We start from the raw sequence: 24,433 nt of genomic DNA on the forward strand, positions 1-24,433 counted from the left end.
CAATTTTTTAATATTTAAAATTTACTATAAAAAACAATTTCGGCAATTTCGACACCAAAATTCAAGACATGGGAGAATTGGCTTTTGTTAATTGTTACTTGTTAGATTTTTTTTAAAGAGTTTAATTTTTTATGAATGCATATTAGTTGTTTTGCATTGTAATTAAATTAAGCTAAATATTTGTTTTTGTAAAATTCTTGAGTTAATGGTAATTGAGTAAAAAAATTATTCTTATGTGATAATATAATTAAATGTTGAAGTAAAGTTTACCGTGCAAAGAAAATAAATTAGCCACTGGATCACAAAATATTTTGCGTTAAATTGCATTTAAGTACACTAAATTTTAAAAGCATTGGAATGTTTATATGAATCAAATGAAGTAACTTCAAATATATTAAAGATATGATTTTTAATATATTAGCAAAATTCTAGAAGCAGTAATGATTTTAGTTTTTGGGACGTGAAAGTGAGAAAATGAGATGAAATTCAAAGCATGCAATGATCAGCCGCCCAAAAGCGCGGGGTGGCTACGTAGGAGCCAGCTGGACAACTCAGCCAGCCAGGGCACAGTTTCTTCCACGTGGGGTCCACCTCCACCCGCATCGCATTCATCTCTGATCACTCTCCACTTTCGACGCCACCACTCCCCCGACCCTCACACGCAACTTCACGATGCAGGACCTTCCCGAAAACGACGACATTCAAGATCAAGTTTCCGATCCGCTTCAACTTCAACCCGAACCGGACCCTCCAAAACCCACCAAGCTCTCAGAAGGAGACCACATCCACGTCGGTGCTCACCCTTTCATGATGGACGTCTTGCGCAAACAAGGTTCCTCTTCGTAATTTCCAATCTCACGGATTCGTTTCCCTAATCTACAAATCCTCAATGTAATTTCATATTTTTGGCAGGGGATCAAGCGGTTCTGTTTGCCGATAAGGTTTTGAAGGTCACAGGATCGGGGAAGATGAAGAGCCGCATTCTTATAGCAACCGATTTCGCGATCTACATTTTCGATCTGGAGACCAATTCGCTGAAGCGGAGGATAGCGCTTGCGGCGGTTGATAAGATATGTATGAGTGAACTGATCGACCACTTCTTCGTCGTTGTAATCCCGACGGAGTATGATTTGCTGCTTGTTAGCACTCGCAAGAGCGAAATAATCACTGCCTTTGTTGAAGCCACCATAAAAGCTTCTGATTATGAACTCGAAGTTGTTTCTTCCAATAAGTAAATTTCGAATTCGCTTTTTTGTTTTTATTATTGCTTTGCGTATGGTGAATTTTATGTAACGTGTTTCTAACCGTGATACTGGAAAATGTTTCCAATGTTGTGTAACGTATTGATGCCTTTCTTGTTTGGATTGCAACTTTGGGAGTGATTCTATTTTAGTCTCTAAGGACATTTAGAAGTTCAAGCAATTCTACATTTGGGAATTTTATGATCTGATAAAGATGAAATGATCTTTTGTTTTCGCAATTTTTTATATTTGTTTGTCATGGGTTACTTTGTTGAGCTGCATTGGCTTTTGATATGCTACTGATTGAAGTTTTACTTTACCTTGCACCACGTATAAGTATAACAAAGAGAAGGCCAGCAGGGCAATGTACTATTCCAACTGTTTCGTTGTTCTTCATCTTGGAATTATAAGATTTGGATGGTTGTCTTGATGCTTACTGAAAAAGGAAAACTCTTTCTGGTTGTAAATGAGAATGAGTTCTACTATTCTAGTAGTTTAGTTTTGTATTTAACAGTCATCCCCGATTCATATATCCTAACTCCTCTGGCATTTCATTTTGTTTTTCATTTGGTTCATGCATTTCGCACAAATATATATCCAGAATGTCCATCCCATTATCCAAATTATGTTGCCCTAAACTCGTCCAGTTTTGCCTTCACGTGCATTCTCAGTACCTGGACTTAAGAAGTTGTTAGGGACGTATTAACTGAAACCATCTTACGAAATTTTACTAACAGCAAGTTCAAAATGGGTCTACTAATTTTCATTGAGTGTTCTGTGCTGTCTGAATTTCTGTTTTATTGTTGTAAAATCTGGTGACCATTATTATATTTAGCTTTTGTGAAACTTTCTGGTTTTAAATTGTAATTTCTTTGTAGGTTTGAGTATAATGCAGCAGCTGACTTGGTGAAGGAACTCGAATTTGAAGAAGTTGAAGGTATGTAGCAAAAGAAAATCTAATTCATTTTTTCGTTTTTTGTTTGGGGAGGGGAAGGGGGTGAACAATGATGTTGATTGCGGAGTTCTTCTATGTCTCTCCTTTTTATTTATTTATTTATTTTTTCCTTCTTTTTTTCTTTGAAATTTCAGGGGGTGTGAAAACAAGAATTATGAGGAAGTGAATTGTGGTTTGCATTTTCCTTAGGATGTCTGTAAACTTAGTAGGGCATACTTACAGGTAATTAGCTTTTCCTTTCAAATGTTAATTCAACCACTCTTCTGATAGAAAAAGAATCTATATTCTGTAAGTTTTTACCTTGAAACCAGATTCAGCTGGATGTATGAAATATTGAAATGTGATTATATCAATTTTTTTACAGCTAAAAATGCAAGCATTAGCTGCTCGCCCCGCTATATCTGTTCTGCTTTTTTCTTTTACATAGACGTTGGCATTTTGGTAGTCTAGTACTACCCACTATGTTGATGTTAAATTCACCTCAGTTTTTCATATCCCCACCCCATAGCAGAGTTTTAGTTTTCATTGGCCTGATATCATCTGTGAAGTTGCAATTTGAAAACGCGGTTGATATATGCTGAAGTGAAATCTGAAGTGACTGGAAACAAAGCCTTTACAAATAGTATACACGGGGATAAAAGTAAAACTAATATTATTCGTTGTAGGATCCACTATTGAGAGATGTACCTATTCATGTTACTTTGAAAAATTCAGAATATATAACTAATAGCATAATTTTTGATACAGAATGAGCAGGCGCCTGAGTACCTTACTATTTAGTCAAAATAATAATAATAATAATAATAATAATAATAATAATAATAATAATAATAATAATAATAATAATAATAATAATAATAATAATAATAAAACAAATAAAATAAAATAAAATTGTCAAGACTTATAATCAGTCCTTATGGGTGATGGTCCAAATCAGAGAACAAGGTGATTCCTCAGCCCCAAGTAAAATGGGATAAATGATAAATATTCTTTCACGTTCTCTTATTTGCATGATTTAGAGTTTTTATCACCATATCTTCGCCACTGTAAAGCTTCCATTACGTTATTACTATTAACAATTTAACACACGAAAAGAAAAATTCCCTGGCTACACGATACAATATAGAATATAATAGCCACTACCAGCTAAATCCGATAGCTTAAATCAGCACTAAATAATTATCTTACTAAATTCATAGACCCGCTTGATCAAATTCCACTTCCCCGAGTTAAGAATCAAGTTGAAACTGAAACGTTGATTGAATTACATTGTAGAAGTAAACAATTAACTATTGACCAATACCTAAAAAAGAGAGAGGAGAGGGGGGGTGGATGGAGAATCTCACTGTGGGACCGATGTAGAAGCCACCATCATGTCAACTGCATAAGTTGTTGGAGTAGAAACTTCTGATCTAGATCCAGTGGAAGGTGGATTTCCAGTGTTTACACGACGAATTTCCTCCATCATTCTCACCACCTCTGTCATTTTCGGTCTCTGATCCGGTATTCTTGAGGCACAAGCCATCCCTATTTGCAGCATCTCCACCATTTCTTCCTCTATATTTGGATACCTCAGAAGCTCCACATCAAACACCTCTGCAGTCCATTCTTCTCTGACCACAGAATTCACCCATCTAACCAAATGCATAACTTCCTCGCCTCCGGCAGCAGGTACTGGTGACTTCCCTGTCAGAAGCTCGAGTACTAGGACCCCGAAAGCATAGACATCAGATGCATGTGTTGATTTTCGGGTGTCAGTTACTTCTGGGGCACGGTATCCAGCAGCACGTGTTGCAGGTGCAGGCAATGGACTCATCAGGGTTGCCAAACCAGTGTCCGATACACAACCGTATCCTTGTGAGTTGAGGAAGATGTTTGAGGCTTTTATGTTTCCATGAACTAGTTTCCCTCCGTGTTGAGCATGGATGTGAGCAATGGCTCTTGCTGCGCCTATTGCGATTCTTAGACGGCTCTCCCAGTCTAAAGGGATTCTTCCTTCCCCTCTTTTTCCTGCATAATGTAGATGGAATATCATACTTGAGATTAGCCACTTCTCTAGGATCCAACTTTGCTATAGTGATAAAAAATATCATACTTGCCATTGAGTTACAGCAGTAATAAAATTACAATTAATTTGAGGATAAAATGTTCAGTTTTTCTTAATTACCTCAGACTTAGCTTAACAGAACAAGGCTCATGAAGTTGCACTAAACACCTAGTTTGTTAAGACAAAGGCATGGTTAAAAAGAAGAGAATTCCTGTTAAAAGACACTCCCTCCATCTCCTATTATCTGTCACTGAAGAAGACAGATAAAAAAGAATAGAGGGAATAGCTGAAAAGCAACAAACATAACCTGTTGGGAAGAATTATAGAAACTCATATCATTTAACTACAAGTTTTCAGATAAAGAGAGGATGAAAGGTTCAGCATACCATGCAACAATGCAGAAACGCTGCCTTGTTGATAGAAATCATATACTATGAGTTTCTCCTCCTTTGAGTAGTAATATGCCCTTAATGCATCCACATTGTCATGCTTAATTCTCCCCACAATTTCCATTTGCTGTTCAAATTCTCTTTTTCCAGCTGTAACCTCTTTCAACCTCTTCACCACCACTGTGGTATTCTCATCTAGAGAAGCCTTATATGTCATGCCGAATGTCCCCTTTCCTAGAATCTCAGCAGAAGCTCTCAGTAGATCCTCTAAGTCAAATGCAAGACTGCAACCTTCAAAGAACACAATCTTGTTCTTGTCCTGAGACTCTTGGCTATCAGAAGATTGCTTCTTCAGAGGAACTTCTTTTTTCTTGGACTCAACGGGTAGCTCATTTTCGTTGTTTTTCCCATACATGCACGCAATCATGAAGGCTGCAACCACAGCAAATCCAAGCACACAAGCACCAATTATGATAGCCAACAGCGTTTGCTCGCTGATCCTGATGTGTTTCTTCTTAGCTGGTTGATCATTGGGCGGTTGCAGGGGAATTGCAGGGGAAAGGGCATTTCCATAGGTAAGATTATTGTTACCAGCAAAGTCTCTAATTGGAAATCTAAGAAGGGATTTAGGAACAACACCACTAAGATTATTGTTTGCCAAATCAAGCTCTTTGAGACTAGGAATGTTGAGATCTGGTATTTCACCAGAAAGTGAATTGTTGGCAAGGATTAATGATTCAAGATGAGTCATATTCGAAATTGAAAAAGGTATGGTACCATTGAAAAAGTTGTTAGATAAATTCAATATTGTAAGACTATTCCAAACTGAGAAATTCAATGGCAGAGGGCCAGAAATCTTGTTGGATTGGAGATAGAGGCTTGTTAAGTTCTTCAGCTCAGAGAAATCATTAGGGAAAGGACCAGTTATACCATTTGAATGAAGACTCAGAATCTGAAGCGCTGAAAGTTGACCAAGAGTGTTGTTTGGGATTTGACCACTTAATCCGGCCGCTGGCAACCGGAGCGCGATAACTCTGGACCGGCCGGCGTTGCATGTTACTCCTCTCCAGCTTGTGCATACAGAAGAGTTCTCATTCCAGTTGAGATTATAAGGGTGGTTCATGTTGTGAAGGAAATCAAGCAAGGCTTGTTTATCTTCCACTGGCTCAGCTCCAACAATGAACAAAATTGATGCTGAGAAAATGAACAAGAGGCATAACTTCTTGTCCATTTTCTTGGTTTGAAGATCAACAGTTCTTTACAAGTTCCTCAAAATGTTGGCAAAATCTACATGAAAAATGAAATGATAACAATAGAGTATTAGAGAATTCAAGAGCTGCAATTGATATCTATCCAAATGTGAATCACAGACAAAGAAGTATGATGCTTATTTGAGTGTAAGCTACGCATTTCAAATATATGATCTTTTTCCTTTTTTTTTTTGCTATTTTATAAGTGTGTGACTTAAGAGGCTAATTAACACTATATATTATTATTAAGTTTCTTGTTAGTCAAATTAAGCTGCTCATGTTTGACATGGAATTAACATCACTAAAAGTTTTCTCTTTTCTTTCTGTTCCCCTACCCTTTGGGACTCCCTAATGACTGCAGCAAAATAGATGAAAAAAAAAAACAACTTTGGAACAAAATAAATGTTTGATTAAACCGTTGACCAAGATTGTGACATAAATATGTAAGATAAAAAAATTAAAAAAAAAGGGAAAAAAGAATACTTACAACTCATCTCTAGATCCCAAAATTCATCAATAACAAGAAAAAGTGATGAATAAGATTTGTGGGGGTGGGGGGTTATCAAGAAAACCATACTACATGATTATATACTGGTCCATACGGTTTCAGAAGCAGTTAAAGATTTGTGGAAATCCAAGGCAATTGTATCATAGCAATGATGGTTGGTGTATTGGTAGTGATGGAAGATGAGCTGTATAAGCCTTGGAAGAACAGCAGCAGATCACATGCACAATCGAAGTAAGAGAAACTCAATTCAGTAATCATTAAGAAACCAGCACACAAATGATTATTATTTTATGCCGCATAAATAGGAGGGTGCATATGGAGGACCCATTACTCTAATTAAACAAATATAGAACCTTATATATAGCTATATATGTGTTTTTTTTTCTATAATAGAGAGAAAATAGATTTTTTTTGTCTCTCGCTATTTGTGTGAAAGACAAAGTAATTCTTTATAATTTAAAAATATCTAATCCATTTATAATTATTTAAATAATTGGTCTAAATAATTTTTGTAAACAGTAACTTATTAATATGTCGGGGATTACTTAGACTAATTGATTGGAAATCGAATATGAATTTTCAAATTGTGAATAATTACTTTATTTTCAAATAAATGATCAGTATCAAAAAGAGTATTTTTTCTATAATAAATATTCTATAAGTAATGTTTCTTTTTTGTTTTCTAATTTCTTAAGCCTAATTTACACGTTATGTGACCATTGAGATGTTTAATTTATTAAATTCTAGGGAAAAAAATTTCAGTCAAAGAATCATCGTTCAATGGGAGGAAACATTTTTAATTAGTAATACTAATCAAAATGGTAGGTCAGACTGGTTAGTTTGCTATAGTATTCTTCTTCGGTTTGTTTTACCAAACTACCAGTAATTAGTGTGCTTATAGTATATAAATTGAAAATATAATTGCGTTGACACTGGATGATATTGTTAATCCACCAAAAGAGAGGGATTATTTTAAATTTGTTGATGTTACGCACAGCAAGTTGCTGCCGCCTACAAAGCTCAAGTAAAGCCACTAAATCACGAAAACTGGATCATACAACATGAAATAATAATAATAATAATAATAATAATAATAATAGTAATAATAATATTATTATTATTATTATTATTATTTCTATCACATAAATTGATCCTTTCATCGCACTCAATTAAAATTTTAATATGTATTGAATAAATAAGTTGCTAACAAATATTATTATAAGATAATTAAATTAAAAAATATTTCGATAAAATAAATTAGTCTCCTTTTAAAATAACAGCAAAACGATCAATCTACCTACCTAACGAAATTAATTCTCAATAACTTCTAAAAGAAAAGTTCGTTAAAGAACAAAGTGTTAATCTAAAATTTTTTAGGACTAATTTAAATATTTTAATTAATAAAAAATTGTTTGTGAATAATTTTGGAACTCTCGTAATAATGCAGACAAATTCTTCAACCTTAATAATTGGTTGGGAGAGTTAGGAGAAAAATCGAGACATATATTCAGCTATTAATTCCCAACCATTAAGGGTTATTAAACAATAAACATCTTCAAAATAATTAAATACAAATAGATGATACTCTAAAGCAATTTAATACAAAAGGATATCGAGTGTATGTTAAAGTCAATTTATCATGCCTAAATTGGTCAATGAGAGCTTCATTAGTTCATGAGAATGTGATTTGAGAGCAGTTAAAAGTTAAAATGAAAAATTTACTTTACTACTAGCACGAATATATTATTATTGTTATTTTTATGACAATAATTTATATTCGACTATGCTTTTGTCCCACCAAATTGCATAAGCTCAAGTAATAAAATACAACTAATTAAAATATATTATCACTGTAACCACAAGAATGAATAGTGCTCTGATCTTTTCTATTCTTAAATAAAGGGTGTGGGCAGGGGTGGATGTTAGTTCTTGGTGATAGAAAAGTGTGCTCCTTAAAAGTCAAATAACTTTGCATGAATTGTTCCCTTGTTATCATATACTTACGAATATTAATATGTTTTAAATAATATATAATATCTAAATATAAAAAATAATAGTAATCGATAAAGGATTATTCTGGTGGAACTTTAGGCCTTGACAAATGCACGGGACTCAAAACAAGCCAAAAGAATAATGTGTAAAAATTTAAATATATATTCAATTTTTAAAAACATAAAAAATTAAAAAAATTAAAACCTTTTTTTTATTTAGTATTAAAAGAACAATTAAAAAGATCTAAAATTTTCAATTGTTTTTCTAACTACTTCTTATGAGAAGCTATCTAAAAATAATGTGATGTAAGATGCAACATATACCTTAATGACAACATTGAGTTGCATGTCTCATGCTCCCATTTGACTAAGACACCGGGAATGAGTTGGGTTTAGATTTGTCATAAGGGTTTTAATTTTTGCAACCTGTAAGAAGCATTTTCTTTTTATTTTTTGAATTTTATGTTGCATCATACTCACTTGTTCATTTTAACTAAATCAATTTGTATTATTTTTATACATATTTAATAAATAAAAAAATAAATCAACAGGCACGCCACGCCACTACCTATAGTCTTTAGTCGCTATGTTTTATAGCAATAATTACTATATTTTCGTGTATTATCACATTAATGACACGATTAGATATACTACTAGTTGGTAATTACAAACGACCATTTAAGATTTAAGGATGTCAACTAAATTTAAGACTTCTTGTAATGAATTCTCAGAATGTAATAACAGCCCTTCGTGGTTGGTGACATGAGAATCGTAACTCCACGTGGCTCCTTATGATTGGCTAGACCGAAAAGGCGCGCGAGATATCGGCAGAAAGAAACCCAACTGGGAGATCAGAGATGCATATCACGCAAACTAAAAATTGAAGAAATCGAAAAACGAGAAAATACAAGAGAAGATAAGAAGATGAGATACAGAGAGAGAGTGCGCATTTACTTACAGGCACAGCACATCATACTTACATTACATAAACCCTAGCTCGAAAATATCGCGATAAATCGGAAACAAATTATTGAAATCTGCGACCTCCGATTATCTCTCCGTCGAGAAAGACCAATCTCTTTCTCTCTCACTTCGTAAGCTCCTAATTTATCGCTAATCTCATATTCTTTTCCTGAACCATGTCATCAGCATCTCTTTTCCCTTTTAATTTGCTTTAAATGTTGAATTATTCTCTGTGTCTTTTCCACCTTAAATTTTATCTTCGCAAGTGTTAAAATTCGAGATTGGATTATTAAATTTTATAAGATTTAGTACATTTTTATAGGAAGAGTCAATGAAGATTTTTAATTAAGTTTGATTTGATTATTAATTACATTACATTGTTCCATCTGGTAACATGTTTGATTTAATGCTTTAAGATGGAAAGGAAGATTTACAATATGTTATGGAGCTCTATTGTGTATCTTTTGAGGAAGTTCACTAATGCACTGAGTTCATAATTCAATTTTGTTGTTGCTTTCCTTATTGAATGCTCATGATCCATTATATGTGCTGTGTTTCTAATGAGATTCTTCTTTTGTTTTGTATTGTTTGGTCATCTTTTCATGCAGGGTTTTCATACATCCAGAAGAGCTACTGCATCCTAAGTAAGCTCAGTTTCTGATTTTCATTCTATCTATTTGTTGAAATGTAATGGATGCTGATAGTATCATTAGTGAAGCTAGGATTATAGGAACATGGTTATCAAACTCTCGAGTTAATTGGTAAACTCGTAACAAGTTTACAAGTTTAGATCCCCCCCCCCCCCCTCCCCCCTATGTCTACCTTATGAGTTTACATTCTGAATTCTACAATTCTGGTTAACCTAAGCTCCAATAATTTATATTTCAATTTATATTTTGTACTTTTGAAAAATTTTGACAACCCTACTCTTAGTTTCTTTGATGTTTGATGTAAATGAAGTACTTTTTTTTTTTTATATTGTATAAATGAAGTACTTTAAGCAGAAAGGAAGAAAGAACATTTCGGCATATATACTGTATTGAATCTTTTTTTCCCCTCTTAAAATTACCTTGTAGTGGTTCGAGAAAAAGATGTCTGTTGGGAATATGCAGATAAATTAGATGGAAACAAAGTCAGGTGCAAATTCTGCCAGAGAGTTCTTAATGGTGGTATTAGTAGGTTGAAGCATCATTTGTCTAGATTTCCAAGTAAAGGGGTAAATCCATGTAGCAAGGTCAGAGATGATGTTACAGATAGAGTAAGGGCTATAATAGCAACAAAGGAAGAAGTCAAAGAAACTTCAAGTGTGAAGAAGCAGAAACTAGCGCTAGCAGTAGCAGAGGTTAAGTCTCCCAGTACTATGTCCGCAAATAAAGCTCTTACATCTATGGATGCACCATCCTCTGCTGTGAAGATTTTCCCTACTAGCAATCCTTTGACGCCATCCTCTGCAAACAACCAAGAAAATGCAGAGAGAAGCATTGCCCTGTTCTTTTTTGAGAATAAGCTAGACTTCAGCGTTGCGCGATCTTCATCCTATCAATTGATGATTGATGCAATTGCGAAGTGTGGTCCTGGATTTACAGGTCCATCAGCTGAAGTCCTGAAAACAACATGGTTGGAACGGATAAAATCAGAAGTGGGCTTACAGTCGAAAGATGTTGAGAAAGAGTGGGCGACCACAGGTTGTACCATTATTGCAGATACATGGACTGATTATAAGTCCAAGGCCATGATTAATTTCTTAGTCTCATCACCATCCAGGACATTTTTCCACAAAACTGTGGATGCCTCTGCATATTTCAAGAATACAAAATGGCTTGCCGATCTTTTTGATTCTGTAATTCAAGAGTTTGGCTCAGACAATGTTGTGCAGATCATCATGGATAGTAGTTTTAACTACACTGGCATTGCTAATCATATTGTGCAGAACTATGGAACTATATTTGTATCTCCTTGTGCTTCTCAGTGTTTGAATCTAATATTGGAGGACTTCTCCAAGGTAGATTGGGTTACTAGATGTATTTTACAAGCACAAACCATATCAAAGTTAATATACAACAATGCCTCATTGCTTGATCTTATGAAGAAGTTCAGTGGAGGCCAGGAACTTATTAGGACTGGGATCACGAAATCTGTATCAACTTTCCTGTCTTTACAGTCTATGTTGAAGCTAAGAACAAGATTGAAGCTTATGTTCCACAGCCCTGAATATGCCTCAAACACTTCATATGCAAACAAGCCACAGACTCACTCTTGTATTACAATTGCTGAAGATGGTGATTTCTGGAGGACAGTTGAAGAGTGTGTGGCTATCTCTGAACCTTTTTTGAAAGTTTTGAGGGAAGTATCGGAAGGGAAACCAACTGTAGGTTCAATATATGAATTAATGACCAGGGCAAAGGAATCAATTAGAACATATTACATAATGGATGAGAACAAATGCAAGACATTCTTAGATATAGTAGACAAAAAGTGGCGTGACCAACTGCATTCTCCTCTACATGCAGCTGCAGCCTTTTTGAACCCCAGTATCCAATACAATCCTGAAATAAAGTTCCTTTCCTCGATAAAAGAAGACTTCTATAAGGTTCTGGAGAAATTACTTCCCGTGCCAGATATGAGGCGTGATATCACCAATCAAATCTATACTTTTACAAAGGCTCATGGGATGTTTGGTTGTAGCCTAGCAAAGGAGGCAAGAAGCACAGTTGCTCCATGTAAGTTCTGCCCACTGAACCATTTTGTTTCAAAGGGAGCCAATTTTGTTTCTTTTATTTTTTTTCTCCTTCTATCTGTTCTTTTTTAAGCTGCATAATTTTCCCACCTGCAAATTTGATAGAGAGGAGGGTATAAGGGCTGATTAAGGATTAAACTTTGGATAAAGAAAATCATGTGTTTTAGGGGTTAAATTTGCCCCAAATTTCCTCCAATTCTAGCAGGTTTTCATCTTTTCATTTGGGAATACTAGCCTTGTTAAGTTTTGAAAAAAAAAATGCAGTTTTTCACTTTTTTGTGTTCATTGACAGTGAAAAGTTCTATGATTTGTCTAGGATTAATTGCCTGAAGTTTGCCTGGTGTGTATATCTACAAAGCTACTAAGCCTAACTTGAAACAAAATATGGATTTTTCATACATGCCTAGTTTTATTGAGTGCTAGACCCTGTAAATTGTTGGCTCTCAGGGTCTTAACTACTGTGATTTATATGCTGAAGCAGCATCAATGCTGTGTTTCCCAGTCTGATGCTTTACCTTTGGCGATGGATAAATCATGATTTCTTTTATCTGCAAATTCTTTGCTTATTCATTGTAGGGCTTTGGTGGGAACAATATGGCGACTCTGCCCCCGGGTTGCAACGGGTTGCCATTAGAATACTAAGCCAAGTCTGTAGTACCTTCTCTTTTCAGAGGCAGTGGAGCACGTTCCGGAAGATTCACTCGGAGAAGAGGAACAAGATTGATAGAGAAACATTGAATGACCTTGTTTACATAAACTACAATCTCAAGTTGGCAAGGCAGATGAAAGCAAAGTCTTCAGAAGTTGATCTGCTTCAAGTTGATGATATTGACATGACTTCTGAGTGGGTGGAGGAGAATGAAACTGCAAGTCCAACTCAGTGGTTGGATCGTTTCGGTTCAGCCTTGGATGGCAGTGATCTTAATACAAGACAGTTTGGTTCTTCCATATTTGGAGCAAATGACCCCATATTTGGGCTGTAGCATATTTTGTAGCCATGTAGGAATTGCAATGTATATGTATATTTCAAGTGATATGAATGTGAAGACATGGCTAATAGTCAATTAGCTCGCCATTTCTCGCCATGTAGGATAAGTAATTAATGTATTGTTATTGTTATATTAAGATATACAAGTCAAACTTGCTTCACCTGTGTTTTGTGAGTTGCAAAATGTAGAAATTATCAAGCCTTAGGCTGACAGGGGCAACTCTTAGTAAAAATAGAATTTTAGTTTTGATGCGATTTTCATTTTAATTTATTTATACAGCCTTGTTGGCCAGTGCTTAATTATACCTAGTGATTAGAAATTGTGTAAGCAATCTAAAAAGTTAGAAGATATTTTTTTATAATTCAAAAGTCAAAAAAAAAAAAAAAAAGAAAAGAGACACTCTAATAAAGATGTTTAAAATGTCTTCTTTTAAAGATGTTTATTATTAACTAAAATTTAATATATATAATTGATTAAACTATATTATTTTTGTCAAAATTAGATCAAACAAATTGATTTGGTCGAAAAATTGGTAAACCAAACATTAAATCGATTTAAATTAATATTTGTTTTATAAAAAATGACTATAATAATTTTATTATAAAAAATTACTAAAATATTTTTAGTATATATTTTTTTTAATTTTAAAAATCTTAAATTCTAACCCTATAACGACACAAAAAAAAGAAAAGAGTTAGAATTTAAGATTTTTAATATATATATATATATATATATATATATATATATATATATATATATATATATAAGAGTGTTTTAGTCATTTTTTATAATATAAATATTATAATTATTTTTTATAAAAAAATATTAATTTAGATCAATTCAAAATATAGATTATCAATTTTTTAACCAAATCAATTTATCTGATCTAATTTTAATAAAAATAATATAATTTAATAAATTATATATATTAAATTTTAATTATTTTAAAAAATCTTAAAAAAAAACATCCTAAACATCTTTATTTAACTCAAAAAAAAATTATAGCTTCTCCTGTTTCCCAGTAAGGAGATAACTTATAGCTATTTTGAAATTATTGTTAATAACTTAAAGCAGAAGGCATTAAGGCAAGGTTTGGTGCATACGTGGCACTGGAAGGCACACGCTTCTCCTAATATCGTTGCATATTCTCTATTTCTCTCCTCTTCTTCCATGAAATTGTTCATAAACACGCCAAATTCTGCTTCCTAAAATTGATTGCTGTTCATATTGATATTGTTATTTGTTTCATTCGGCACAAGTCCCGATGTACCGTCCACCACCGTCGTCTTCGTCGACCTCCATGTACGGCCCGCAACCTCTGTACCCGAAGATCGGTCCGCACCCTCACGCCGCCGTCGGCCGCCCCTCGCCCTATCAGCAGAGTCCTGCTCCTCCTCCGTCCTCTTCTTCTGGTACGCCTCTTCTTTCATCTGATGGAGAGTTTTATTTATTTGCTTTCAGAGGTTGTGTTGGAACTGGTAAGCTAGATTTAGGGATTGGATTATATTAGATTGAATTAGTAATTGATATTGTTTGTTTCTCACTGCTGTTGTTAATTTCTGAAAAACTATAATTCGATTTGGCATCGGGAAATTGACGGCGTTGTGGCTTTTTTTTTTTTTTTTTGAATTTGTGGTAGGATTGGGCATCAAGGTTACTATCAAGCCAGAATATAGGATCACACCGCCGGTAAGATTTCATTCTTTCTTTTTCCTCCCCTGAATTTTGCATTCGTTGGGGTTCTAGATATTCTCTGAACTTTACTTACCGTAATATTTCATTTGTTACTCCTTGATATTATTCTGAAATTTGTAATGATGTGTATGCTCTTGTTGCATTGTTGAGACTTAGAATGCTACTTTCATTTGCTTCAATTTGCCTTGTTGAACTATCTCTGTAGAGCCACTTGATTCTACCATAGCTTTTGCTGTATATCTTGATCACTTGTTATTATTCAGTTGTTGAGTGTTTCTTTGTGAGGTTGTTCTTCTCTATTTACCTTGTCTGTGAAAGTACTCAAGGTTTGCCTACTCGACATGGGTGAGTTGTGTCTTTTTTGCTAGTTGAATACAATTCTGAGTGGTTTCGGAAAATTTGCAGCCTCATTTATCACCACATGTGGGAGATATTCCGCGTAGCAACTTCCAGTTTGACTTTGGATTGGAGAGAAAAATTATGGCTGAAGCACAGAAGGAAAACCCAAATTGGAGCAAATTTGGGACAGAAAATCTGCCTAAGGTTTCTGAATCAATATCGTCATCATCGTCACCAAGGGTATGTCATTGATTTAAGATATAGAAGTTTCAAAATATGCTATTTATTTAACCTGTGTGAGTTTCTTGTCTAGGATTCGTTACTGCCTCCAATTCACAGGGTGTGTAATGCAACATTTGTTTTACAGGTTTCTGTTGCAGATCCTGTTGTGAGCAAATATATTGCCATGGGTCTCAACCGAGAGGCCGTTCCCATAGCTGTTGCAAATTATGGGGATAATCCAACTAAGGTATATTCTCGATCCTGTTACCTTGTGCCCATAAATGTGCATGGTTCTCAGACAACATCTTTGTAATAGTTCTGTATGATTAATTTTTGTTTCTGCATAATAGTATATATCAAAAAACTCTCTCGTTGTGCTGACTCTCCAGGATGAATAATTTTTTGAATTCTTGATTATGGACATACCATGACTCACATGGTTCTTTTCTTCATACTAGGGTTTCTCCTCCAAATAATAACTGTTGAATTTGTTAGTCATCAAATTAAAACTTCACATATCACTTTTTCTATCTAAATTGTTTTGTTGCCTGCGTTATTGTATGTTTATGGTTTTCAAATAGCAATTTCATTGGATTTTATGTTGGTTCCATGTTCCTTCTCCAGGCATTTTACTGTATTTCTTCTTCAAAATGGTGATCGAAATCTTTCTTATTTATAACTATTGAACTATGTCAGCAGCCAGAAAATGCGCCAATCTTGATGCATACATTGTTTTGTTGACCTAATGTATTATTCATCATTCATTTGGGTTTTGTAGGTTCAGGAATTTGTCAATGCTTACACCCTTCTGCGTGAAATGGGATTTTCGTCCAACAGCGTTACTGAAGCTCTGATTATGCATGACAATGACACAGACAAGGCACTAGCACATTTCCTTAGTGGCTCATCATGAGACTGTGAAGTAGCTTTATCGTCCCTTTTGTATGATGATAGAACATCGGTCAAATATAGATAGCAATGACATGGGTGGGCAATCTGTTATTCTCGATATGCTGCTCCTAAAGAGTTCGAGTTTAGGATATGTGAATTTATCAGTTTGAAGGGATTTGTGTTTTTCTTTTTTACTTAGGGATGATAAATTAGAGCCGATTATTTCTTATTTCCTATTCAGTTATTCTGATCCACCCGGAAAGATTAAACCTCGCAGGCGAGAATCTCTGATTTCTTTTGGAAAAAATTTATTTTGGCCGAGACCAATGTTTTGGAATTTGGATTATTGAATCACTTCAAAACTTGGCGTTGATTATAGAACAATCGAGGTTCCCGTCTTATTGCCAAATCCCCAGAGATACGGACGGATTAGTCGAATTTTTCTGTACTTTAAGATACTACATTACTACTATTAGTATGTTACGACTTTGGAGCTTATAGCTTCACAGATTCGACAGAATTAAAGTTAACTCTTAACTTTATGGTCATTGGAAATCTTAAAGCTAGGGTTGACAATGGGTATGGTAGAATAAGATTTGTATTCCACTCTAATTTTATTTACGGGTTGAAATTTTTTTTAAAATTCTCTCCTACTCTACAATTACTCAATCTTAATCTTATTCACACCTTAAAGTTCTAAACCCTTTATCTGGCTATATCTGTACAAAAATAAAAAAATTTCAAGCAAATATAAAATTTAACCATTCCAAATTTAAAAAAACTAAGTTTAAATTAAAATTAAAAATAATAAAATTTTAAAAAAATCTAACATAAAATTACAAATAAATGATCAACTAATTTAATGGTTATTTCAAGTTTTTACAAGAGAAATATTGTGGGTTCAACACTCACTTTCTTAACCAAACGGATTGATCCAGATTGAATATCCGCGGGTAGAGTATAATTTGCCCTACTTAAAGCATACCTTACCAAGTCTTTTGTTTTATTTTATTTTCATTTTCGGGTTAATAACGTAAACTATCCGAAGCTAAAAAAAGAGCAAGTTTTTGGACTTGGTTACAACAAGCCTATATCTCATAAAGGAAAAACTGGAGTCAAATACCATGCCATTGTCATTTACAACACAAGAAAAAATGATCCGCTATCATGCTGTCACTCCTATAGAATACAGTAGTTAAATACTTTCGGAAGTAAACTATCTTTCTCTGTCCATAATGAATTCAGAACCAAAGAAACCGATAGGTGGGAATGTGCATTTTTTAGTCCACCGTTGCCACTAGTTAATGAATGTTTTTCTCAATAAACTCCAAATCTAGAAGCAACTTTGCAACAAACATGTCTACCATAATCACTCAACTCACGGTAGAGATAAAATATCTCTGAAAATCAAACCTTTAAACAATTGGTGGCTCTGTATTACATTGGTAATCTTCACACACAATGCACTGGAATCTCCTCAAACACCCGCACAGATAGCACCTGCATATAAAAAATCCATATCACTTTGAGGCTGAAATGACATTTGATACATATCAAAACTTTTTATATCAAGTAAATTCCATAATAATCACATAGATAACTGAAGTTGTCAAGTTGGGATATAAATGGCTTGGTCCACGGTATGGTGAAGACGTGAGCTTGTATTTTAATGAGCACATTACATGCACACAAGCTAAACAAAGACACAGGAATTGTGAGAGAAACCTGTTGACCAAGATGAGCAACAAAACTTTGATTCATCAACATGCTTCACATCAAGACCAATAAACCAGGATCCAGCACTAACATCGTCGTGGGCATAGGTGCGGAGAACAAATCTGTCAAGTCATAACAGAACAACATTTAGTTGCATACACAGTTGGATGGTAGCTAAGAATAAACACAGTAAAAACTGGTACCAACCTGTTTATTGATACAAATTTAGCCAAGGCTCGTGATATGACATACATCTCTCCTGATGCATGACGAAAATATCTGTTTGAACAGTAGATAAATCATCAACTTAAGTGGAGAAAACAGAAAGCATGAGGAAAGACATTTGTGAAACACCATACAAATGCACTGAGATTTGTGCACCAAATACTAGAAAGTTAAATATTTGACTATCTTGGCTGTCCTTGTTGAAAATAACCAATTGATGTCAGGCAAAAAAAACCAATTGATATAAGTTTGCATCGGAGAAAAATTCAATCTTATCCACTCACAGTCATACAAATTAACTGGTTGTTTGACTTACGATTTCTTGTCGCCAAATTTCCACCATTCTGGTTCATACCATCTATGTTTCCTGACATAATTCATAGAGACTTGTATGAGAACCATGATCATATTTTTTTTTTTACAAGCATGTGAAGTTTCAAATGTCATCCCCATTAGGGACTCACGGTTCAGAGAAAACTTCTCCTGATTTCATGCACCCCATGTAAACACGAGGTTTGTCCAAATGAGTTGCCAGTGTAGAACCCAAGGCATCTGTGAAAGAAAACAAATCATTGGCAAGGCATATAAATACATGTCCAATCACAAAATAGTATAGGAATAGAAAAGTTGATTGCATTCTGCAGAAAGGAACACAAGAAATATTATCATATGATTAGGGGATTAGTTAGGATACCATTTGTACAAGGGTCCCAATACTCCTATAATTAACTTTGAGTTTTGATCACAATTCGGAATTAATTTTGAAAGCTAATAACTTTTGCTGATAAGACACGTGAAAAATTCTCAAATTAGAAAAGAAGAGTCTTATAATCTAGTAAAAGAGAAACTAACCAATATTTACATAAACATCATCATTTACTTTAGCAAAAAACTCAGCATCCCATTTATCTGCAGCATAAGCAAAAAACAATTTAGCCTTATTTGGGAGCCCCTCGTTTGATTCCACATGATCATCCTGTCAACATAAGAGTTGAAGGCAGTGAGCTAAACCAGGTTATGCTCTGAAGCCTCATTTTCTACTCACAGTATGCCACAAAATACTTGCCAAATTCCAGTAAAGCAGAATGCTTAAAGAGAATAAAATCCTTAGACAACTTAAACTTACAAGAATTAGGAAGTCATTGGTCAGCCTATTCTCACGATCAATGTCCTTATCCTGATTGTTCCCACGATTTTCACTGCAAAGTTGTTTATAAGCCATAAGAATCACAATTGGATCCAACATGCCCCCTCATCCCAGAAAAATTAAAAGTAAGAATTTAAACCTTCTCCCAATAACAAATCGTGCAACAATGCCCTTTCCATCCTCCAGTTTCTTCAAAGCTGCACCTGCAAAGAAAGAACTCTTAATGTTAAAACCACCTCTAATCCACAATCTCAGTGAGCAAACCGTGCAATATTAATCATGGCAGAGTAGTTTACAATGTCAGTGACTTCTGATTAAGCAAGAGGAAGAACAAAACATAATTACCACTTCCCATCCAGGCATTGCGAATGGCGTCTCTATTCTTCTGGCGGCCAAATGTTGTGAGTATACCTATCATGACCAAAGGCCTTCCCTCAGAGTAAGTCCCATTGGTCTCAAGCAATCGCTTCGAAACAAAACCCTCTTGCCTAGCCGCAGCAAGTTCCATCTCAAGGGAATCGAGCTTCTTGTGCTGTTCCCTAAACAATCACACGATGAAACAAGTACTGAACAAGTTCCAAGCACGAAATGATCCTCAATAACAAATATCCAAACAAGAATTAAGAGATCAAGTTGAGTGAACCTGCAGGTTATGATCTTCAAGGTATCTTCTACTGATATCGCAGATTGTCCCTATAACAGTTAACAGAAGGAAACCCTAAGCATGATTAGACTAAAATGAACAAAAATCAGATTGTTAGGAACTTGAAGAATTACCTGGCCAGTGATCCTGTCGAGCTGTTTGATGAGATAAACCCTGTTCTGCGAGTCCTGCCATAACCTGAAGAGGAATGGTTGAGAAATGCAAAGAGGAAGAGGAAGAGGAAAGAGAAGAGAGAAGAAGTACCTTCCGGCGACGTAGAAGGAAGCGAACGTGGCGAACATTGAGATGAGAAGTGCAGGGATGCGGAACGATGGATAAGCCATCGATGATCCCCTGCTGCTGCTCTGCATTCAATTCAATCTCAGATCCAATCTCTCTCTCTCTCTCTCTGCAGTTAGTTGCAGAGAAAGGAGACGAAGTAAATGACTGTAAACACAAGTCAAGCAACCAACCCAAAAAACGCAGCTTTCGTCACCACTTCTCTTCTCCTTCCTCGTCCACCTCTACGAAATTCATTCGTTTGCGTAATTTTATTACCACTTTTTAATAATTGTATATTGTTTTAATAAAATAAAAAATATGTTGCGGGGATAGTTCAGTTGGGAGAGCGTCAGACTGAAGATCTGAAGGTCGCGTGTTCGATCCACGCTCACCGCATTTGTTTTTTAATTTCTCCAACTGATGGAGTGATATCGGCCACATATATATATATATATATATATATATATATATATATATATATATATAACAACAAAACTATAATTAGTATTACTTTTATTTATATTATATCATTTTAATTTCTCCAATAATTTTTATGTAAAACTGATGGGTGATATCGGCCACATATATATATATATAACAACAAAACTATAATTAGTCTTAATTTTATTTATATTATATAATTATATATTTCGTTTAGAACATTTTTTTGTATCATTTTAATTTCTCCAATAATTTTTATGTAAAACTGATGGGTGATATCGGCCACATATATATATATATAACAACAAAACTATAATTAGTCTTAATTTTATTTATATTATATAATTATATATTTCGTTTAGAACATTTTTTTGTATCTAATAAAACTATTTAATTTAGTGTCCAAATTTAACACGAACATATTTTATATATAAAAATATATTTTATATTTTGATCCTCCAAATTTATGTTTTATGAAAAAAAATTTAAATTTATTTCAAAAATATATTTTAAAATAATAATATTAAAATATACATTAAAATCAGCTATTAATATATTAATAGATAATATATATTATAATATAAAATACGTATAAAAAATAAGTTAAATAATACATGTAATTATATATAAATATATAGTAATTAATTTAATTTTAATGATTATTTTTGTGTATATATAATATTATTTTTTTAAATTAGACAAACAAAGTACTAATAAAATCCAAAAATACAATATTTTTATATATAGGAACGTTAAATACCCCATTTAATTTCTTTTTTTTTTTTTTGACAATGTGATTGTTGATCGAAAATATTTGATATCGAAGACATCATAGTCGAAGTACAATGAATTTTTTATTTTGAGGAACAGAGGTTAGATCGAGAAGGATTTTGTCAGAAAATGAAGGATAAAAGCCCGTCAATGTATTTTGTCGAGGAATAAGATCATTTAGAGTCGATTGTTAACAGTTATCCACGTTGTACAAAAAGAGTGGGAACGGTTATGCAAAAGATAGCGTACACGGGAGTTACTCTTGAATCTAATTGGTCAATGACTTCAATAAATAGATGAAAAATCGAAGAAGAAAAGGTTGGAAGTTTGCTTTAGAAAAATACTCAAACACACTCATATATCTTGCGACTTACTGAGTTTGTGTTTGAGTCATTTTTTTCTTTAGGGTTCCTTCCATATCTTTACTTTTCATTTACATTCCCTGTAACCTTTATTTTCTTTGCAAATTTATCTTTCAAGCACATTTACTTTTCTTATTTTACTTTAAAAGTTCAGCACTTTACTTTTTCGATTTCAAAGTTCTTCGATTCTATCGAAGACAATTTACAACTTTTATTTAAATTGAAGGCAATTCATTTTAAATTCAGTCGATTTATTTTCAGAGTTTACTTTGTTTATCTTTCAGATTTTCTTTTATTTTGCTCGATAGAAAGATCTTTTGATGCACTTTAAAAAATTGGTACCCACAGAGGAGTAGATTTCGTTCCCAGACCACTAGATATCGAACAACTTTGGATTGGCTAAAAATCGATAAAACAAATTGGCACGCGCGGTGGGACTATTTAAATATTAAGTATGTGAAAAGTATTTTTGAAATTATTTAGTGCATGCAACTTAGAAGTGACAAGAATATTTGAATGGCTGAAGAAGTTTCTAATGCTAATGTTGAATCATCTGCAACTGAAAATATTGCTGTAGTCACCCAAACACCGGTGGAGGTGATAACACATGCCAAAAGTAGTATAGTGGTGGAGAATGTGACTGTTACTAATCCTCCAATGGAAAACAGTGGATGAAATCAACGTTTACGGGTTGCTATAACGCAACCACCAGTAACTGCTGGTTGGCCTCCATATGACATTTGTTTAAGTTACACTCCACCTGGTTATGTTTTTTCAATATTTGGAAATTCATCGAGTTTTGGTGTTAACCCAGGGCATCCAGTGTATTCTGAGTTTTTTCAAGATTATTAGATGGATTCTACATCGAATGCTTCTAATTCAATGGCGACTTTTCGACAACAGGTCGATGAAAGTCATAATGATTTAGTTAATTTATTAACTCAACAGATGACTACAATTTTAAACCCTATGATGGCTAATCATGAATCAAAATTCGAGCGCCTTGCTAGGCGAGTGGAGAGAGTTGCTTGAATTGTTGATTATGATAAAGGAGATCAAAATCGGCAAATGAATCAAGGGATGGGAGGCCTAGAAATGTAGAAAATGATATGCAATTTAGGGGAGATAATCCTCGAATTGCTCATCAAAATCAAAATGCAGATGATGTATTGGCTCAAATGAGGATTAATCAGCGTGGTGAAAGATATCAAATAACCAAAATTGTTGAAGATGTTCTTAATAAGGTTAGATTCAATGTAAGTTTTATAAATCAATTATATTTTGTTTCTACTTGTTTGTTGCTATACAAGCAGCAGAAGTGCCTATAGAGGTAAAAAACGCAGCTTTCGTCACCACAATCTCTTATCTTCTCCTTCCTCATCTAGCTCTACCAATTTCATACGTCATTAGAATTTTTTGATCACTGTGTAATAATTGTATATCTTTTTAATAAGACAAAAAACATGTTGCGGGGATAGCTCAGTTGGGAGAGCGTCAGACTGAAGATCTGAAGGCCGCGTGTTCAATCCACGCTCACCGCATTAGACAATAATATTTTACTAAATAAAATTATTTATCTCGGTCATATATATATATATACCCTATCACACTAAACTGTTGGTTATCCAGCCAACCCGACAAGTCTGAATTGTACTTAGTTTGTCCCCCGACGTGCATCCCCAAAAGTCTATGCAAGTCTGAATTGTACTTAGTTTGTCCCCCGACGTGCATCCCCAAAAGTCTATGTATAGTTTTTCTCAAATAATCAATATTGCTTAATAGGGGTAACATTCCCGAGAATTTATATAGTGTCCGGTCACACTTACATCGTAGGGTCAACAGAGTATCGAATTTTCAACCTGGTACACGTGGTGGCAAGCCACGATACTTAATCCAAGGAATCTCGTATCTCAGATTATTCAAATTCATAAGCCATATAAATAATTCAATTATAATTCATCAACATCCACATCATTCTCAATCGCATCTCATTCATCATCATACATCAATCATATTCAATCCTTATCCTTCATTATTGCACCTCTCATTCCGTCCATCAATAGTTCCAATTCAAAACATAATTCATTCTTTTCTAAATGAATCAAACTTAAAACATGCTCATTTTCTTAATAACTCAATCAAACCATATAACCTTTGAATCTAAATCTTTTTAAATAATCATATAAACAAAATCTCTAATTTTTATAAAATTTCGGCAGCATCTCCTCTAAAATTCGGACTTTGCCACCCTTTTCAGGTCCAAACCTGCATTCTTTTCAATTCAACATACCCTTCCTCATCAGCATAACAATCACCACAATAAATCTACCTCAGATCAACAATTATACTCATACAATATTCAAATCCAACAACCAAAATTCAAATAAGAATCATAGTTCACAAATCCTAGGCTTTTAACACAAAATACCTCATTATCACAACAACATCCACAATAGTTATACCTTAAATCAATAATTCACCAAATCACCAGCTAATCCACAAGCACCAACCAAATATATTTGATAACAAATTACTAAACATTAACATACACCTGCATTCCGACTTATCCTATGGTCATCTAGCCTAAGTTTTCACAGAACATTATATATTAAATGAAAGAAACCCAAAC

The 24,433-nt window shown here is 34.1% G+C and overlaps 5 protein-coding genes and 2 non-coding genes across 10 annotated transcripts; 5 read left to right on the top strand and 2 right to left on the bottom strand.

Annotated features, from left to right (window-relative positions):
* The first annotated feature begins 455 nt into the window (after window positions 1-455).
* Window positions 456-2,945, top strand: LOC112705956 (uncharacterized). 2 transcript variants are annotated; one of them, XR_011864518.1, is made up of 5 exons: window positions 456-832; window positions 913-1,231; window positions 2,120-2,178; window positions 2,331-2,418; window positions 2,561-2,945. XR_011864518.1 is itself a non-coding variant. In XM_025757000.3 (4 exons), exons 1-4 carry the CDS (start codon window positions 673-675, stop codon window positions 2,360-2,362), a joined length of 570 nt encoding a protein of 189 aa, XP_025612785.1. In that variant the 5' UTR covers window positions 456-672; the 3' UTR covers window positions 2,363-2,559. The 2 variants fall into 2 exon arrangements, 1 of the variants encoding a protein (XP_025612785.1); XM_025757000.3 differs by lacking the exon at window positions 2,561-2,945 and having other exon boundaries at window positions 2,331-2,559.
* Window positions 2,946-3,145: 200 nt separating this feature from the next.
* LOC112705957 (probable inactive receptor kinase At4g23740) lies at window positions 3,146-6,728 on the bottom strand. 2 transcript variants are annotated; one of them, XM_025757002.3, is made up of 3 exons: window positions 6,370-6,728; window positions 4,630-5,919; window positions 3,146-4,206 (listed from the first exon to the last, which is right to left on the bottom strand). In XM_025757002.3, exons 2-3 carry the CDS (start codon window positions 5,861-5,863, stop codon window positions 3,539-3,541), a joined length of 1,902 nt encoding a protein of 633 aa, XP_025612787.1. In that variant the 5' UTR covers window positions 5,864-5,919; window positions 6,370-6,728; the 3' UTR covers window positions 3,146-3,538. The 2 variants fall into 2 exon arrangements, with proteins under 2 accessions (XP_025612787.1, XP_025612788.1); XM_025757003.3 differs by having other exon boundaries at window positions 6,485-6,719.
* Window positions 6,729-9,087: 2,359 nt separating this feature from the next.
* LOC112705958 (uncharacterized) lies at window positions 9,088-13,230 on the top strand. 2 transcript variants are annotated; one of them, XM_025757005.3, is made up of 4 exons: window positions 9,088-9,475; window positions 9,953-9,988; window positions 10,421-12,064; window positions 12,658-13,230. In XM_025757005.3, coding segments are annotated over exons 2-4 (2,052 nt in total). In that variant the 5' UTR covers window positions 9,088-9,475; window positions 9,953-9,987; the 3' UTR covers window positions 13,065-13,230. The 2 variants fall into 2 exon arrangements, with proteins under 2 accessions (XP_025612790.1, XP_025612789.1); XM_025757004.3 differs by lacking the exon at window positions 9,088-9,475 and having other exon boundaries at window positions 9,483-9,988.
* An 848-nt stretch (window positions 13,231-14,078) lies between these two features.
* On the top strand, window positions 14,079-16,829 carry LOC112705959 (uncharacterized). Its single transcript, XM_025757006.2, has 5 exons — window positions 14,079-14,482; window positions 14,710-14,759; window positions 15,171-15,344; window positions 15,472-15,573; window positions 16,105-16,829. The coding sequence occupies exons 1-5, from the start codon at window positions 14,335-14,337 to the stop codon at window positions 16,237-16,239; spliced, it is 609 nt and encodes a 202-aa protein (XP_025612791.1). The 5' UTR covers window positions 14,079-14,334; the 3' UTR covers window positions 16,240-16,829.
* A 461-nt stretch (window positions 16,830-17,290) lies between these two features.
* Window positions 17,291-20,645, bottom strand: LOC112705960 (hydroxyproline O-galactosyltransferase HPGT1). The gene is made up of 12 exons (XM_025757007.2): window positions 20,213-20,645; window positions 20,083-20,146; window positions 19,949-19,998; window positions 19,651-19,844; window positions 19,445-19,508; window positions 19,285-19,357; window positions 19,011-19,134; window positions 18,623-18,710; window positions 18,475-18,525; window positions 18,141-18,212; window positions 17,943-18,055; window positions 17,291-17,717 (listed from the first exon to the last, which is right to left on the bottom strand). Exons 1-12 carry the CDS (start codon window positions 20,317-20,319, stop codon window positions 17,695-17,697), a joined length of 1,023 nt encoding a protein of 340 aa, XP_025612792.1. The 5' UTR covers window positions 20,320-20,645; the 3' UTR covers window positions 17,291-17,694.
* TRNAF-GAA (transfer RNA phenylalanine (anticodon GAA)) lies at window positions 20,554-20,626 on the top strand. The gene has a single exon. It is a non-coding gene; the product is annotated as a tRNA-Phe (tRNA).
* A 2,627-nt stretch (window positions 20,646-23,272) lies between the features above and the next one.
* On the top strand, window positions 23,273-23,345 carry TRNAF-GAA (transfer RNA phenylalanine (anticodon GAA)). The gene has a single exon. It is a non-coding gene; the product is annotated as a tRNA-Phe (tRNA).
* Window positions 23,346-24,433: the final 1,088 nt, after the last annotated feature.

Source organism: Arachis hypogaea, chromosome 8 (assembly GCF_003086295.3).
Source record: "Arachis hypogaea cultivar Tifrunner chromosome 8, arahy.Tifrunner.gnm2.J5K5, whole genome shotgun sequence".
Classification (NCBI taxonomy): Eukaryota; Viridiplantae; Streptophyta; class Magnoliopsida; order Fabales; family Fabaceae; genus Arachis; species Arachis hypogaea.

Coding starts and splice junctions, on each gene's coding strand:
- LOC112705958 (XM_025757004.3), top strand. CDS start 9,871: ATGCTCATGATCCATTATATGTGCTGTGTTTCTAATGAGATTCTTCTT. Junction 9,989..10,420: donor GAAGAGCTACTGCATCCTAA/GTAAGCTCAGTT, acceptor ATTACCTTGTAG/TGGTTCGAGAAAAAGATGTC. Junction 12,065..12,657: donor AAGAAGCACAGTTGCTCCAT/GTAAGTTCTGCC, acceptor TATTCATTGTAG/GGCTTTGGTGGGAACAATAT.
- LOC112705956 (XM_025757000.3), top strand. CDS start 673: ATGCAGGACCTTCCCGAAAACGACGACATTCAAGATCAAGTTTCCGAT. Junction 833..912: donor GGACGTCTTGCGCAAACAAG/GTTCCTCTTCGT, acceptor TATTTTTGGCAG/GGGATCAAGCGGTTCTGTTT. Junction 2,179..2,330: donor CGAATTTGAAGAAGTTGAAG/GTATGTAGCAAA, acceptor TTGAAATTTCAG/GGGGTGTGAAAACAAGAATT.
- LOC112705957 (XM_025757002.3), bottom strand. CDS start 5,863: ATGGACAAGAAGTTATGCCTCTTGTTCATTTTCTCAGCATCAATTTTG. Junction 4,207..4,629: donor CGTTTCTGCATTGTTGCATG/GTATGCTGAACC, acceptor TACATTATGCAG/GAAAAAGAGGGGAAGGAAGA.
- LOC112705959 (XM_025757006.2), top strand. CDS start 14,335: ATGTACCGTCCACCACCGTCGTCTTCGTCGACCTCCATGTACGGCCCG. Junction 15,345..15,471: donor CGTCATCATCGTCACCAAGG/GTATGTCATTGA, acceptor TTTGTTTTACAG/GTTTCTGTTGCAGATCCTGT. Junction 15,574..16,104: donor ATGGGGATAATCCAACTAAG/GTATATTCTCGA, acceptor TGGGTTTTGTAG/GTTCAGGAATTTGTCAATGC.
- LOC112705960 (XM_025757007.2), bottom strand. CDS start 20,319: ATGCAGAGCAGCAGCAGGGGATCATCGATGGCTTATCCATCGTTCCGC. Junction 20,147..20,212: donor TCCTTCTACGTCGCCGGAAG/GTACTTCTTCTC, acceptor ATTCCTCTTCAG/GTTATGGCAGGACTCGCAGA. Junction 19,135..19,284: donor CCAATGACTTCCTAATTCTT/GTAAGTTTAAGT, acceptor TTATGTTGACAG/GATGATCATGTGGAATCAAA.